This window comes from Bos javanicus, chromosome 4, assembly GCF_032452875.1.
Source record: "Bos javanicus breed banteng chromosome 4, ARS-OSU_banteng_1.0, whole genome shotgun sequence".
NCBI lineage: Eukaryota > Metazoa > Chordata > Mammalia > Artiodactyla > Bovidae > Bos > Bos javanicus.
In genome coordinates this window covers 44,020,202-44,038,512 of record NC_083871.1, presented here as the reverse complement: position 1 = coordinate 44,038,512, position 18,311 = coordinate 44,020,202, and the positions used below count along the sequence as shown (strand labels likewise).

At 35.0% G+C, this 18,311-nt stretch overlaps 1 protein-coding gene across 2 annotated transcripts in view; it reads left to right on the top strand.

The window, feature by feature from the left end:
• Window positions 1-18,311, top strand: part of RSBN1L (round spermatid basic protein 1 like) — an 85,409-nt gene that overhangs the window by 65,004 nt on the left and 2,094 nt on the right. Inside the window, exons 4-7 of one of the 2 annotated variants that reach the window (XM_061413855.1) lie at window positions 2,359-2,496; window positions 6,446-6,588; window positions 12,793-12,960; window positions 18,201-18,309. In XM_061413855.1, coding sequence (XP_061269839.1) covers window positions 2,359-2,496; window positions 6,446-6,588; window positions 12,793-12,960; window positions 18,201-18,309 — 558 coding nt within the window. The remainder of the gene's footprint in view (window positions 1-2,358; window positions 2,497-6,445; window positions 6,589-12,792; window positions 12,961-18,200; window positions 18,310-18,311) is intronic. The other variant, XM_061413856.1, reaches the window with a different exon arrangement.

Sequence of the window (18,311 nt, the reverse complement as noted above, 5' to 3'; positions counted from 1 at the left end):
TCTTTTGCATTTCTTTTTCTTGGGAATGGTCTTGATCCCTGTCTCCTGTACAATGTCATGAACATCTGTCCATAATTCATCAGGCACTCTGTCTGTCAGATCTAGTCCCTTAAATCTATTTCTCACTTTCACCGTAGAAACAGAAGGGATTTTATTTAGGTCATACCTGAATGGTCTAGTGTGTGTATTCCAGGTCTGAATGTGTGTATTCTTAGATATACTCTCTTGGAAAGAAAAGAGTCCAGCAGGCCATCCATTCATTTGACTTTTGTTTTAAGAGTATGTTAAAAGTACCCGTTTCCTTGTAAGAGGTCTTATATTCAGTTGTGTTGCAGAAGGATTCTCTCACTGGAAATTTCTCCTTCTTCAAGTTAATTCGTTGATAATTGAGTCACTGCGCAAATCATTAAGTTGATCATTGTTGATACTGTGATACAGTAGAATGACCCAGATGGATGGCAAAGACTGAATTCTGGGTTTTCTAGAACTGGTTAACAGTTTAGACAGTAATCGAAATTTACACAAGACAAAGATGTTTGAATCACAGAAAATTAACTTAATTGTGTGAAGTGTAAATCCTGCCTCTCAAATATGTCTTATAAATCAAATGATACATTTCAAAGCACTTGAAAACTTGTGTTTAACAACAGAAGGTGTTTGATTTCAGTGAGGTATTTATGAATTTTAATACAAGTCTTTTAATTTTAATCAGTCTCTCAGAAAATCATGCTCATTTGCAGATCCAGTACTGAAGCCACGATCTCAGAATCAGCTAACAAAATTGATACCAATCCTGATAATTTTGCTAAATTTTAAGTTGATATTTTTAGCTTTGTTAGACTGCATTACAGAAATGCATAACAGTGATTAATTTTACTTTTGTGGTACTGTTAGTATATCTAAACATCTAGAGCCTAAATATTGTTGTAACGTCAGATACTCACTTTCAGTTCTGTCAGTATTGGAGATGCTAGGAACTTTTGGGAGGCAGGAGAAAGATCAGACCATGAGTACAAAATGGGCACACAGACCCCAGCTTTTTTTTTTTTTTTTTTTTTTGTAACTTGAAGAATTTGGGTAACGTTTTATATTTCTGAGAAGTGAATTTATGGCACTTCATGAAAACTTAACTTTGAAATTCTGGTAAATGAACTTATTAAGGAAATAATGTATCATTGATAACACCAGTTTGCTTATTATTCTAAAAAATAAAATTATCTAGTGTTTTAGTCAAATATTCTGTTAAGATAGAACTTTAATTGTCCCGTTTTTGATGTAGGTGGGGGCTTAGATACTTTGATACATAATGTGTTTACCAACTGCGGGTGTAGGGATTCATCTTGTGATCTGAACATATTTTAGAGTCTGTGTCCCTGATGTGATGAAAATTTACTCATCTAGATTTACCTCGTGTATGGGACTTCACATTTTAAAACTGGAATAGACCCAGGTAAACTGAGACAGTGTTATTTCCCTAAAGTTAGTGGCCATAAAGGCTAATCCAGAGAAAAAGATGTTTATTTATGAAAGGAATTTGTTTTGCTTTAAAGATACTTGTGTTTACTAGCGTTAGCATGTGAGGGTTCTCTGTAAGGTCTGGATGTACTTTTGAAATTTAGGACCAATGATTCTTGAGGTATAGCCTCTTTTATTTTGGTTTAAATTTGAATGATAACCATTTGCTTACACTGTACAGGTGGCTTTACATAATTACTGTTTTCTTTAGAAATCTGAGATCAGTCTTTCCAGTTAAAGAAACTAAAACTGAAGGAATTTAACTGATTTCTACCAGCATAACTGGTAGATAGCAAATGTAGATTTGGAGCCTAGGACTTTTGGTTCTCCAGCTCTAGTAGGTTTTCATCAGAGAAGTATAAACTGAATCTTAGATTAATATGCTGAGATCTAGAAAGGAACATAATTCCTTTTTGACATACAAAGTACTGATGATGGTTAAATGCACTGTTTTCAGAGGGTCTGTTTTTGAAAATTCTAACAAAAAGGTATGAACCATTTAGGAAAATATAGGTATAGGAACTTTTGAATATAATTTCAGTAGCATTATAGATCAAATAATAAACTGTTGAAAGGAGGAACTATATTGTCGGGAAGTATGCTGTTTATCTCAACTCTGTTTTCATAAGCAGTGTGTAGTAATAACTAGAGAAGGTAAAATGCCTCAATTTTGTGCAGATTTTTTGTTGTTGTTTGTTTTACTGTTTGTAACAGGCTTTTTTGTTTTATTTTGCTTGCCTCACATTTTGTTTTAAAAATCTGAGACAGCATACATAATTTAGGATTATGCAGTGGTAACAGGAATTGTCTTATGTTTAATGTAATTAAATCCATATCCTTCAGGTAAAAAGAACATATTCTCACGGTACTTATAGAGCTGGCCCAATGAGACAAATCAGCTTGGTGGGAGCAGTTGATGAAGAAGTGGGAGATTACTTCCCTGAGTTCCTTGACATGTTGGAAGATTCACCATTTTTAAAAGTAAGAGAAAACAATGTGAAGCAGTCTAAGTCATGGGTGTTAACTTTCATGCTACAAGTGATTCAAATCATGGCTTCTTCAGAATTATAAAATTTTTGATTTCAGTTGATTTGGCAGGAAGGGAAGAAGAGGTGAGAAACTAAAAGTAATTCTTGTGTGTGTGTGTGTGTAACTCTCAGGTACTAATTCTAATAGCAAAGCTGAGTGGTAGATCAGAAAATAATACTTGCCTGTAGCTGCCACTTTAGGAAAATAAGTTCCATTGGTTTATCACCTTTTTATAAACTTGAGTGCCAGAGGATTTAAAAGTACAGGATAGATGCTTCCCACAGTTTTTGCAACTGGGGAGTGACAGTTTGGGTGTGTGGAAAACTGGCCTGGCAAGTTGTATAACTGTATTTCAGCTTTGGAGATCCTAGCTGGGTTGGGCAAACCAGTTAAACTTTCTGGGCTTCAGTGTCCTCATCAATAAAATAAGGTATTTAAACAATGCAGCTTTAAGACCGCTTTAAATTCTTTAAATGATTTTGAGCCGGATTCTGTTTTCTTTCTTCCTTTCCTCCCTTTTTTCCCTTCCTCCTTTATTTTTTCCTCCCTTTCTTCCTTTTTCTTTCTTTTCCCAGCAGTTCCTACATTCCAGAAAATATTTCTTCTTATGGGCTGCTAGCACTGTCCTATTGAGAGAAAAATCTCTGAACTATGTAGTTAGGTCAGTTATTTAATCAGTAATTCAGAGGTCAAAGTGTGACAAGATTAGTTTATCTCTAATACTTGCTACATATTCTGTAGAACATTTCTCTCTCTCTCTCTGTCTTTTTAACTTCTCACTCAATTTTCTAGCCTATGTGTGTATATATATCTTTTCCTTTTTCATCCTACTCCATTTTCCTTTTATTTCCTTTTTTGTTCCTTTTAAACCATTGGTTCCTTGTCTGTTTCTCCCAGCTAGGGACATGGAATTTGGTTGCATTTGAGTGGTATTTTAAAAATACCATCATTTCTTTTACAACATAGCATTTCCTTTATATTCTCAGAATTGAATTAGAAGTTTCAAGCCTCGTTCAAATTTATTTTTAAAAATTTCTTAAGATAATAAGCTTTCTAGACTTGTAGCTGCAATGCAAGATGCTAGAATAAATGGAGCTATATCAGAGTTTTGAGTGACTATAAATTAGACCTAGCATTCTATTCATACTTAGTCAAACAAGTGGAACCAAAATGCCATGAAACTTTTAGTTAAGCAAAAATTCATAAGTTTTCTAAAATATATATATACATAGTTTAGAAACATAAACTGAAATGGGAGCACCAAATGTGAAATAGAAAAAGTGAAACAAGCTAAATAAAAATTAAAGATCATCATACTATTGTTTTTAAATATGGCTGCTTCATTAGAATCACATTTGGAACTTTGGAGAAGGGGGAAAAAAATGCCTGGGCATTTATATTTGACAAAAAAATTACAAGATAATTCAATTGTGCATCTGGAAAACAGGAAATTAACATGCGATACAGTTTTTTTTAACTAAAGTACAGATTTTGTTCAAATTTCAGAACATTTTAAGCTAGTGTCCATTATTTGTTTTCATGCGTTATTTTTAAGAGTCCACATCATATTTAATTGCATTGAGCAGCTACCGCTGCATGCAGCAAATTCTGATAAATTCTTTTTTTCATTTTTATTTTGTTACAGATGTTTTCTAATTTTCCTTGTTATGGCTTCTTAGATACACCTGTCATTTAAAAGTGGATGCTTAATTTCCAAATAGATGGGTTTTTAAAAGTATGTTTGATGTTAATTTCTCACTTAAATGCTTTTTTTCCTATAATCACCATCTTTTAACTTTATTGAGGCTTTTCCAATGGTAAGTCAAAGATTTCTCTTGGTAAATATCACATTGTACTTGAAAATATGTGAGTTATTTTCAGATATCTTTTGATATTGATTTCTAACATAATTCCACAGTGATAAGAGAACAGATTATGTATGATTTCAATACTTGCAGATGATGAAATTTTTGCACTGTTTTATGTCTTGGGATATGTTCCAGTTTCTCCTGGTTTATATAGTCTGTGGGAACTTGAATAGGATTTGTATCTCGTTGTGTGAAAATTCAATAAATCTTAATTATTTTGAATTGGTTCATGGTGCTTTTCAGGTCTCCTGTATTCTTCTACTTTTCTGTCTATTAATTTTATTAATTTTTGAGAGTTTGATATTGAAACTACAACTAAAAATCTTTATTTACTTAAAAAACTATAATATATACTAGAACTATATGTAACTTTGTTCTGTATTTTCCAAGTCTCCTGTAAATGTTATCATACTTTCATAATTTAAGAAATAAAGAAGAAAAAAATCATTTAAATATTTATATTTCAGATTTTAATTTTCAAAGTAAATGAGCTAAATAAATGCATTCTTTCTGGAGAGATGTAATTTGACAACCTCCCCTTTTTGAAAAGGGGGGTAAAGTTTATAAATACCCATTTTTTCACCATTCAATGGACAGTGACTCTTGGTCATTTCTCGGTTGCTCCTGTTTTCAAAGATTTTAATCCCTGGTTTTAGACCAGCAACCTCTTCAAGAAACTACTACATAGAAATAAATTTTAATTTTGGTTTAGTTTTCCTCTTTGTTCTGTTAGGTTTTAACTACTCAAAGAGGTAGCCCTCTTTTATCTGAGGTATCCATTTTTTAAAACTCAGTTGGTCATTTTTATAGATTGTCATGGAAGATAACTTGCTTATTTTGCCAATTTGTTAACATTATATTGTCAGGTTGGTTTATTTTTCTTCCTTGGTTCTTGCCTCGTCGCAACAAAAATTTGTAACGACTGAGTAAAGGGTTTAAGACAACTGACAAGTTACAGCTCAGTTCAGCTCAAGCAGGCAGATCTTTTATTAGACAGACACCCCCAAAACATGAGAGCAGGCCCACCCCAAAGGAGTCTTCCTTTTCCATCTGGGTTCCCCCTTTTTATACTTCCAGTTTCTTCCTTTGGGTTATGCCCTCTGCAAAATAGGGCTTGTACTCACCACCAATCAATGAAAGGGAATGCAAATGGGCATACAACACAACGCAAGGCCGATTGACAATTGCAAGTCATATAACAGTGGGCTGTGTTGTTGATATCTTTCCAAAATTCAGTCCCTTAAAATCAGATATAGTATTTTTATGAACCCTTAACGAGCTCCTAACTGCCTAAGATTACTTGGGGAAGACCCTGTGGTTATTTTGTATCCACTGTGGGCCTAGTGCCCATGTGCAGGAGTTGGAAAAGTCTCTGGTTAATTTTGTAGCATATCTGTACACTCGCCTATGTGTGTCTATGCTATGCTATGCTATGCTAAGTCACTTCAGTTGTGTCCGACTCTGTGCGACCCCATAGACGGCAGCCACCAGGCTCCCCCGTCCCTGGGATTCTCCAGGCAAGAACACTGGAGTGGGTTGCCATTTCCTTCTCCAGTGCGTGAAAGTGAAAAGTGAAAGCGAAGTCGCTCAGTCATGTCCGACTCTTAGCGACCCCATGGACTGCTGCCTACGAGGCTCCTCCATCCATGGGATTTTCCAGGCAAGAGTATGGGTTTTAGAGATCAGCTTGTATCCCTTTCAGCCAGGCCACCCCTTGTGCTCATGCTTAACTTCCTGCTTAACAATATGACCCATATATTTGGTAAAAAGAGTAACAAATGATGAATACAGTGAATCATACCTCTTGCAGAATTGGAGAAGTGGGGGAAACTATCCAAGAATAATTACTCTCTTGATGTATCTGAAATAGAATATTTTGAAGGCAAACTTATGAATATATAGAAATATATTTAAAACAGGTACCTAATTCAAATGTATATATGAAATTTTGTGAAGGACACAGTAGTCTTTAATGTATATTTGAAGATTCGTTTTAAAAAATAATCGATTTCTATGTCATTATTTGCCTCTAGTGTACACTGCCCTGGGGGACACTATCTAGTTTAAAATTAGAGAGTCGGAAAGATAGTGATGATGGTCCCATCATGTGGGTGCGCCCAGGAGAACAGATGATCCCTGTGGCTGACATGCCAAAGTCACCTTTCAAAAGGAAAAGGTATGTTGGATACAAATGTTTATTGCTGGGAATGAGTGGTTATACATTGTTATGTATGCATTTGTTTAAAGTTGGAGGAAGAAGATAGGGAAAGTTTAGAGCGTAATTGAAATGTAAATTCAAAAATGGTTATCCATGCTGATATAATTTCTTATAAATATCAAATATAAATAAAACATGAAAAATACAGGCAAATGACAAATTGTAACCAGAGATGGGAAAAAATGTCATTCACAACAGGGACATTATAACCTGTATTGGAATAAATTGAATAAATATTCAGAAACAAATTTAAATAATATTTTAAGAAAATAAAACATCTATGGAGAATATAAAAAAAGATCTAAGCAGATGTTTAGATCTGTACTCTGAATTGAATACAAATGGTAGTCCTTTAGAATTTTAGGATTCATTTGGACTCACACTTCCAGCACTGGATAAAATAATTTTAAAATTCATATGGAATAACAAAGTCAGCAAATAGTCTAGAAAGCTGTGAAAGAGAACATACATGTGAGGGGGGACCTCATCTTACTCAACATTAAAAATTACCATAAAGGTCAAAAAGATCACTGGAATAGGATAGAGTACACAAATAGATCAAAGTATAATGGGAACTTAAAAAAAGATAAATGGGAAAAAAAAGTTTATTTAATGAATAATGCTGGCATAATTGGAAGTCCATTTGAAGGGAAACCAAGCCATAACCCCAGTGTTATATAGCAAGTAAGGGACTTGAACATAATAAGTAAAAAAAGAATAAAAATATCAGAATAAAAAGCTTAAGAGAGACCTTCCTAAACAAAGATGCAAGAATGTAATGGTGATACTATTGTGAGAAAAAAGACATCAACACAACAAAGCTTAAAACTGGATATTTGTAACGTGACAGACTAAAGATAATATACAAAGAGCATTTCTAAATGAGAAGAAAAATGTGGGGGAAAAAAAAAAACCCAATAGATAAATAGGCCCTAGGTAGTCAATCGTATATTCACTTCAGTTCAGTCGCTCAGTCGTGTCAGACTCTTTGCGAGCCCATGAATCGCAGCATGCCAGGCCTCCCTGTCCATCACCAGCTCCCGGAGTTCACTCAGACTCACGTCCATTGAGTCAGTGATGCCATCCAGCCATCTCATCCTCTGTCGTCCCCTTCTCCTCCTGCCCCCAATCCCTCAGAGCATCAGGGTCTTTTCCAATGAGTCAGCTTTTTGCATGAGGTGGCCAAAGTATTGGAGTTTCAGCTTTAGCATCAGTCTTTCCATTGAACACCCAGGACTAGTCTCCTTTAGGATGGACTGTTTGGATCTCCTTGCAGTCCAGGGGACTTTTAAGAGTCTTCTCCAACACCACAGTTCAAAACCATCAATTCTTCAGCGCTCAGCTTTCTTCGCAGTCCAACTCTCACATCCATACATGACCACAGGAAAAACCATAGCCTTGACTAGATGGACCTTTGTTGGCAAAGTAATGTCTCTGCTTTTGAATATGCTATCTAGGTTGGTCATAAGTTTCCTTCCAAGCAGTAAGCGTCTTTTAATTTCATGGCTGCAGTCACTGTCTGCAGTGATTTTGGAGCCCCCAAAGATAAAGTCTGACACTGTTTCCACTGTTTCCCCATCTATTTCCCATGAAGTGATGGGACCAGATGCTATGATCTTAGTTTTCTGAATGTTGAGCTTTATCACTCTCCTCTTTCACTTTCATCAAGAGGCTTTTTAGTTCCTCTTGACTCTCTGCCATAAGGGTGGTGTCATCTGCATATCTGAACTTATTGATATTTCTCCCAGCAATCTTGATTCCAGCTTGTGCTTCTTCCAGTCCAGTGTTTCTCATGATGTACTCCACATATAAGTTAAATAAGCAGGGTGACAATATACAGCCTTGATATACTCCTTTTCCTATTTGGAACCAGTGTGTTGTTCCATGTCAAGTTCTAACTGTTGCTTCCTGACCTACATACAGGTTTCTCAAGAGGCAGACCAGGTGGTCTGGTATTCCCATCTCTTTCAGAATTTTCCACAGTTTATTGTGATCCATCCACACAGTCAAAGGCTTTGGCATAGTCAATAAAGCAGAAATAGATGTTTTTCTGGAACTGTCTTGCTTTTTCGATGATCCAGCAGATGTTGGCAATTTGATCTCTGGTTCCTCTGCCTTTTCTAAAACCAGCTTGAACATCTGGAAGTTCATGGTTCACGTATTGCTGAAGCCTGGCTTGGAGAATTTTGAGCATTACTTTACTAGAGTGTGAGATGAATGCAATTGTGCAGTAGTTTAAGCATTCTTTAGCATTGCCTTTCTTTGGGATTGGAATGAAAACTGACCTTTTCCAGTCCTGTGGCCACTGCTGAGTTTTCCAAATTTGCTGGCATATTGCTTTGCTTTTCGCTTCCCTTATTTTCACAGCATCATCTTTCAGGATTTGAAATAGCTCAACTGGAATTCCATCACCTCCACTAGCTTTGTTCGTAGTGATGCTTTCTAAGGCCCACTTGACTTCACATTCCAGGATGTCTGGCTCTAGGTGAGTGATCATACCATTGTGATTATCTGGGTCATGAAGCTCTTTTTTGTACAGTTCTTTTGTGTATTCTTGCTACCTCTTCTTAATATCTTCTGCTTCTGTTAGGCCATACCATTTTTGTCCTTTATCAAGCCCATCTTTGCATGAAATGTTCCCTTGGTATCTCTAATTTTCTTGAAGAGACCTTTAGTCTTTCCCATTCTGTTGTTTTCCTCTATTTCTTTGCATTGATCGCTGAGGAAGGCTTTCTTATCTCTCCTTGCTATTCTTTGGAACTCTGCATTCAAATGGGTATGTCTTTCCTTTTCTCCTTTGCTTTTCGCTTCCCTTTTTTTCACAGCTATTTGTAAGGCCTTCCCAGACAGCCATTTTTCATTTTTGCATTTCTTTTCCATGGGGATGGTCTTGATCCCTGTCTCCTGTACAATGTCACGAACCTCTGTCTATGGTTCATCTGGCACTCTATCTATCAGATCCAGTCCCTTAAATCTATTTCTCACTTCCACTGTATGATCATAAGGGATTTGATTTAGGTCATACCTGAATGGTCTAGTGGTTTTCCCCACTTTTTTAAGTCTGAATTTGGCAATAAGGAGTTCATGATCTGAGCCACAGTCAACTCCCGGTCTTGTGTTTGCTGACGGTATAGAGCTTTTCCATCTTTGGCTGCAAAGAATATAATCAAGCTGATTTTGGTGTTGACCATCTGGTGATGTCCATGTGTAGAGTCTTCTCTTGTGTTGTTGAAAGAGTGTGTTTGCTATGACCAGTGCATTCTCTTGGCAAAACTCTATTAGCCTTTGCCCTGCTTCATTCCGTACTCCAAGGCCAAAATTGCCTTTTATTCCAGGTGTTTCTTGACTTCCTACTTTTGCATTCCAGTCCCCTATAATGAAAAGGACAGTTTTTTGGGCGTTCGTTCTAAAAGGTCTTGTAGGTAGGTTTTCATAGAACCGTTCAACTTCAGCTTCTTGAGTGTACTAGTTGGGGCATAGGCTTGGATTACTGTGATATTGAATGGTTTGCCTTGGAAATGAACAGATGATTCAGTCATTTTTGAGATTGCATTAAAGTACTGCATTTCAGACTCTTTTGTTGACCATGATGGCTACTCCATTTCTTCTAAGGGATTCCTGCCCACAGTAGTAGATATAATGGTCATCTGAGTTAAATTGACCGATTCCAGTCCATTTTAGTGTGCTGATCCTAGAATGTCAACGTTCACTCTTGGCATCTCCTGTTTGACCACTTCCAATTTGCCTTGATTCATGGACCTGACATTCCAGGTTCCTATGCAGTATTGCTCTTTAGAGCATTGGACCTTGCTTCTATCACCAGTCACATCCACAGCTGGCTATTGTTTTTGCTTTGGCTCCATCCCTTCATTCTTTCTGGAGTTATTTCTCATCGCTTCTCGGCCTTTTGGCTAAGATCAAGTGTGGAGTTACTTCTCCAATTGTATATTAAGTGTATGTTAAGAGAATTATGGGATATTGTTTTTACCCATTACATTGGCAGAAACTATTAATAGAGATTATATTACAGGGTGGTAGGTATGTGAGGAAACAGGGTCATATATATTATTGGTCAATGGGTGAGCTTCTGTAATAATTTTTTTAAATCATTTTTTAAAAGTAAAATAGCTCATAAAGCTTAACACACACACACACACTCTCTCTCTCTCTCTCTCTTTCTCTTTGAACTACGATCCGTACTTTTGGGACTCTGTCCCCAAAAATAAATGCACTAAAGGTAAATACATAAGAATGTTAGTTGCACCATTTATTATAGTGAGATTGAGTATAAAATGATCTCATTGTCCATTATTAGAATGGTTGAATTCATTTTGGTATATTCCTATGAAAGAATGGGGCTTCCCTGGTGGTTCAGCTGGTAAAGAATCTGCCTGCAATGCGGGAGACCTGGGTTTGATTCCTGGGTTGGGAAGATTCCCGTGGAGAAGGGAACAGCTACCCACTCTGGTATTCTGGCCTGGAGAATTCCATGGACTGTATATAGTCATGGGGTTGCAAAGAGTCGGACACAACTGAGTAACTTTCACTTTCACTTATAGAAGAATGCAATGAAATAGTTAATTTCATAGTATGAATTTTGTCTTTTGCGCTGAAAGAATATCTGATGAAAAGAGCTAAATGTAGAGTATATGTTAAGTATGATTCTATTGTTATGAAAAGAAATAAAAAACGTGTATAAGAGTATATATATGTAAGCACAGAGAAAAGTGTAGAAAAATGTACATTAGGTTAACATTGTTGGGAATGGAGTAGGTGATCCTGGGGGAAGTAATATCTTTTTTTTTTTTTTTACATATGTAAAGATGATCTCTCTTTATTATTTAAAAAAAAATAGGGAAAAATGGTGATAGAGTGAAATGTAGGTTACGTGAGAGCATGGACAATGTTGTGCTTGTTACTAATGTCTCTAGCACCAAAACAAAATGCCTGGTGGTTAATAAATAAATTTTTGTTGAATCAAATTTTTACAAGTTCATTTTTAAGTTGGGAGTAAATGGTAAACTTGGTATGTATTTCAATGATTAATTTAAATTTATCAATCATTTGGAGAATCCAAAGGCCTCTCCCCAGAACAATGCAGATGTACATAGACTGTTACATGTAATTTAAGGGAGTTCACCAGCCCCTTGAGGAACTCAAGGATTAAAATCCATGGTATATATGGTCATTTCCCATCACATTATAGTCTTACCAACTAATGAGAACATTGCCTTAGGCACTGTGCCAAATGCTTTTGTTTTTTGCAAATGCTTTTAATAAGTCTCAATTCATTAGAATGTGGTATAATGAGAGCAGACTTGCTTGTTTGAAAACCTGTTAGCTTTTCACAGAAAGCAACATCATCGTCTAGCTTTCTGATTATCTGTAAAACATTAATCACAAACAGGAAAAAAGGAGATTAAAGCATTGCATATGTGTCTGTGTGTCTCTGTGAATGTTTGTATAAAACTTTTAAGACAAGAGTGCGCAAAGAGCAGTGAAGTAGTAGAGATTGAGGGTGGGAAATAAAGAGAAACAAAAGGAAGAGTGACTCTAGGGGATAGACTAGGATGAGATAAGAAAATAATGGGGGCAATCCTGATTTGTCTGTGTAAGCAAAAGAAAAATCATACAGGCTGATAAATAAGATGATGACTCCCAAAGTAAATTCTTCTCACCCTGTTCCCCTTCTGCAGCAAAATTTGAGAGGGTTTCTGCAGTGCGTGAGGCTAGGTGGTAAACAGTTTCTGTATACGTATGGATTCTAGAAGGTGCGTGGTGGAGGAGAGGGCCAGTGGAAGATGTCTGTTCTCCACAGTGGAGCTAAAGTGTTTTCTGTTCCCTCCTACTTCTGGTAAACTATGTGTGTTTTATGGAAGCACTTATTGCCAAGTGTTTTCTTGCTGTTTATATTTTGGTATTTCTCCCATAAGAATATAAACTCCCTCAAGAATAAGGAATTTGTCTTATTCACTGCTGTTTTGTTGACTAGGTCTAGTGCCCAGGTAGTACCTGACTTACAGTAGGTAAATATTAATGCATTTTAAAAAGTTAAACCTGTGAATGCCTTAATACAAACGTTTGAAGGCAGTTAAGCCTTAATATTTAAGCCTACCTCTGTCTCTTTATCTACATATATATATGTAATTTTTTTTTAAACAGAACTACCAATGAAATAAAAAACCTGCAGTACCTACCTCGAACTAGTGAGCCCCGTGAAATGCTCTTTGAAGACAGAACAAGAGCTCATGCAGATCATATAGGACAAGGTTTTGAACGACAGACTACAGCTGCTGTTGGAGTGTTGAAGGCTGTGCACTGCGGAGAGTGGTATATGTTAACTACTGCTATTTAATGGCTTCGAAACTTTTTCTTGAGAAGTTTTTCAGTAATTCTTCCTAATGTGGGGAAAAAGATTTAATTTTCCTGTATTTGGATATTGTTTTTGTGTAATTGCACTAAAGATTTTCAGCTGATAGAATCTAGATTCTGTCTTTTGGATTTGACTGAAATAGTTTGATTTTCTACGTGACTGGAGTTGAAAACAGTTGTCTTACATACAGTAATGGAAAACCCAAGGTTCACTTGGTGCTTACTATATGTCCATTTACAAATGTTCAGTTAATTTTCTCTGCTTTTTGGCTCATAGTTTTTACACAAAGAGACTAAGGACTCAGGACTATCAAGTAGTATCATAGTCATATAGCTCATAAGTGGTAGAGCTCAGTCTGATTTCAGAACTGACTCCAGCTTCTTGTGTTTTTTCTTTATACTGTTTTAACTTGCTGTCTTTTTCAGGTTTGGTATCTATTAAGTGTTTGTTTACCTTAGTATATTAATATTTTTCCAGCTTTGCTTGCAAATGTCACTAAATCTTTTGATAGATTAGAAAAAATGGATAATTTTCTTAAGGAAAATGGGTAATATACTTAAGGTGGTTGTCTCATACATTAAGAGAATTTCCATTTACTAAATTGATCAAACCTGTAGAGCAAAGCTATATTTATACTGTAAGGTAACTTTGGTCAATTAGGTTTTATTTTCAAATTGGGTATTGTTTGGGTATGAAACTTAAGTTGAAATATGCTATTTTGCTTATTAAAGCAGTTGAATTAAATAATTAGAATGTAAGAAAGTTTTCTAAGTAAAAAGAAACTAATTCTGAAAATATAAAGTGTCAATATTGTTGCATAGATTTCTAAGATGTTTTGAATAATATGGCCTGTATTTTCTACATGAGGAAATTGTATTTTCAGGAGTTGTGAATACAAAATTGACCCTATGTTCAAAAGAGAAAATTTAAAGTAATGTGTTATAAATTAATACTGAATGGGGAAGCCAGTGTAAACTGACTTTTTTCCTTAACATAAATGAAGGAAGCTTTATCAATTTCAGATATGCAAAGTAGCTAGTACCAAGCTAACGCTATGAGTTCTTTAGGAAAATGATGTTAATAATTTATTAGTTTATGATTCAATAATAATTTATAATTGTGTTTAAGTTAAATGGTAGTATCTATGGTGATTCCCATACAGTTTCAAAGCTCTTACTATAATCTGGTTTAAAATGCTAATTTTGTCAAAGAGTAAAGGCAAATTTGTTTGTGGAAATCATTACAACAAACCCATTTCAAATTAACGGGATTTTTCTTGAATGTTTGGTAAAAAGATTTAAGAGTGGCATCAAAATTTATTAGAGTGAAATCTGATTTATAGATAGTACTCAATAAAGTTAGCCACATATTTATATTTTTCCTCAGAGATAAATGTTCTTGCTTCTTGGCCTTAACTTTATTTAAATCTCTTTCAAGTTTAATTATTGTTCGTGTTTGCTTTTTCTCCACTTTATATGTGATTTGATGTTGGAGATTGTTTCCTGTCCTTCATAGGTCCATCATAGTTCACTATAGTGACTGAACTAAAAAGTACTTGAATCTAGCAATTTCACAGTGAAAAAGCCTATTGTCAAATTATAAATATATTAGGGACCAGATTTAAGAATATTCTTGAGATAGATTTTGGAATGAGATGTTGCTAGTTATGAATTTTCTCACTTTTGTAAAATACAGTTTACTTTATCTACCAGTGCTGCTTTGATCTCTTAGTATTATACTAAAGATGGTAAGAAAATAATTTGGTTGATACTTTTAAGATGGTTTCATGGCTCTGATGCAAACACGGTTTATGATCGCTTTATTATTGATTCTTGCTGTTAACTTAAGCTATACTAAGGAAATTGGAGCACTGTCTTAGTGTTCTTAACTTAGCATTTTGAGTTCTTTTTTTCTCAAGGAGACATTAGGTATTAGATTCTTGATTTTATCTTAGAGCCTGGCTTAACACTAATTTGAGATAAAAGACTTCAATTGATTTAGACTATAAAGAGATCTTTGGAGAAGGAAATGGTAACCCACTCCAGTATTCTTGCCTGGAAAATCCCATGGATGGAGAAGCCTGGTAGGCTACAGTCCATGGGGTCGCAAAGAGTCTGACACGACTTAGCGACTTCACTTTCACTTTCATAAAGAGATCTTAAACTAGATAGACTTGTGAAGTGTTGGTCAATTTTATATCACTTTTTAGTATTAGGAAGACAGAATTCACATAGATTTATAAATTTAAGGTTGCCTCTGAATTCAGTTTTTTGAAAAATCAACTACTGGAATATAATTTATATTCAATAATACAAAACTTGTTATAAATATACAGTTAGATGTGTTTTCACTAATATATACAGCCATGTTAACCACTTTCAGAACTAAAATATAGACCATTTTGTTTTTCTTGTATCCCTTGACAGTTAATCTCTCCTCATTCTTACTCTAACTTGAGACATTTATTAACCTATTTTTTGTCTTTGTAGGTTAGCATTGCCTAGGCTAGAATCTCATGTAAATAGAATCATATATTGTCTGACTTCTTTCACTCATCATGATGGTTTTTAGATTTATCTAAAATCTAAAATTTAGTGTTAGGTGTCTTAGTAGTTCATTCCTTCTTGTTGCTGAGTGGTATATCATTGTATGGATATATCACAATTGATTTATCCAGTCACCTGATGATACATATTTGAATTGTTTCCAGTTTGGGGTTTTTATGAATAAAGTTCTTATGAACATTTCCTTACAAGACTTTGTGTGCACATATAACTTCATTTCAGTAAATACATAGACATGGAATTACAGGGTCTTAGAATAAGGTAAAATAATTGTGTGTAGAGATAATACTAAGTCTACAAAAGAAGTACTAGAATTTATCTAAGTCATAAAATAAGACAATATTGAAAAGTTAGTTGTATATAACTATATTTTAGCAGTAAATACTTGGAAACATTTTGAAAATGAAAAGAAAAAATGCCAGCTTATAGTAAAATAAAAATTATAAAATACTTAGATTAATTTTTTTAAATAAGTGACTTACACTAAAAACTACAAAGAACCAATGAGAAAAATAAGATTTATAGAAATGTTAAAGATATACCTTGTTTATGGATTGAAAGACTCCATATTATATGTCAGTTCATTCTTTTTCCCCACTTTTCTTTCTTACCTTTTTTAGTGTTTTCATTATACCTCCACTGACTTTGCAGGTGGTACAGTGGTAAAGAATCCACCTGCCAAGGCAGGAGACACAAGAGCCGTGGGTTCCATCTCTGGGTTGAGAAGATCCCATGGAGTAGGAAATGGCAACCTGCTCCAGTATTCTTGCCTGGAAAATTCCATGGACAGAGGAACCTTGTGGGCTTCAGTCCATGGAGCAGCAAACAGTTGGACACAACTGAGCATGCACTGTTATACCTCCACTATTTGTTTAGTAGTGGTTGCCCTAAAGTTATCATAGTGTATCTTTAAATAATATTATACCTTTCTATGTAATGTGTAAGAATTTTCAACAGTGTACTGCCATCTTTCCATGCCCCCAATTATGGTCTCTGTGCTAATTATTATTATACATTTTGCTTTCTATATTCTATAACATCACCCCCCCCCCCCAATATGTTGCTTACTTTGGCATTAAGGATATATTTCTGAAAATATTTTTAAAAAAGAATAAAATAACTTTATATTTACTCTTACTTGCATTCTACATTCCTTTGAATAGATCTACATTTTCATTGAAATATCATTTTCCTTCAGCCTGAAGAAGTTCTTTAACATTCTTTGTTGTGCAGTCTTCTGGTGACAGATTCTTTGTCCTTATCTGAAAATGATTTTATCTCAGACTTTCTTAAGGATCTTTTTTGGGGTATAGAATTCTAGATTTACCTTTTATTTCAAATACTTTAAAGATAGTCAGCTTTCTTCTGGTTTGCATTGTCTCTGACGTAGCCTGCAATCATTCTTACGCTCTTTCCCTGTATATTAATATGACACGTAAGTTTTAGATATTCTCTTTATCACTAGTTTATTAAAACAAATTGGTTATGATTTGCCTCAGTATGATTGGGGGGGTGGTATTTATTTTGCTTGGAATTTTATTCCAGAATCCATTTTGAGCATCTTTTATAAACATGTATGTGTATATTCTTAATTAATTGAAGAGTTTGGGGGTTTTTAGAAGTATAATTAAAGATACTATTAACCTCCGCAAGTAGAACGGTAACAGTTTATTTTATAAGCACTAAAAAGAGTTTAGGGATTTACTGTATCATTGCAGTTATACGTCTAGATTGAAAGAATGTATTCCCTTCCTCTCCATATTTACCTCTGACTTCTGTGTTGTGTTTTTAATTTCATACTTAATTTGTTGAAGTACTGACCTTAACTATAAACACTTAGGTTTTTGATTTGCATAATTTAACCAAGTCAAGTCAATTTAATTTTTCAAAACATCGTTACATATAGCCATAATAAAATGAGATGAGGCTGCTCCTGGAAATCCCCACCTCTTTCCAAGAGTCCTGATGACATGTCTTCCTTCTACCCCTTAAAATTTCCTTTGTTCTTCTCCTTTCCTTGATCAATGAATAAAGTTTCTGCTCTGTTATGCCTATATATTATAGAAATAATAAAATGAGTTGTTTTTATCCATATTTACGTTAAATCTCATAGTGTTATCCTTTGTTTAAATATGTAAAGTGGTCTTCTAATTACAATTTATTTCTAAGATAATACTTTGATTTTTGACCTAAACTAGTTTTGCTTTGAATTAATATATATATGTGTGTGTGTCTCTCTCTCTCTATATATATGGACACACACACACATATATATACACATGTATGTGTATATATATATATGGCTGCATTGAGTTGCAGCAAGCAGGATCTTTTGGATCATGCAGGATCCTTCATCTCTGCACATAGACTCTCTAGTTGTGGTGCACGGGCTCAGGAGTTGTGGCACATAGGCTCCGGAGTGTGTGGGCTCAGTAGTTGTGGTATGCGGGCTTAGTTGCTCCATGGCATGTGGGATCCTGACTATGAATGGAACTCACGTCTCCTGCATTGCCAGGTGGATTCTTCTTAAGCAGTGGACCACCACGGAAGTCCCTTTTGCTTTGAATTTAATAAGGACTTAGCCGAGTGAAACATGAATGGCAGACTCTTCATTATCTCTTGTTCTTTTTTAGGCCTGATCAACCCCGAATAACCAAAGATGTAATCTGTTTTCATGCTGAAGATTTCTTAGAAGTAGTTCAACGAATGCAGTTAGATTTACATGAACCTCCACTGTCCCAGGT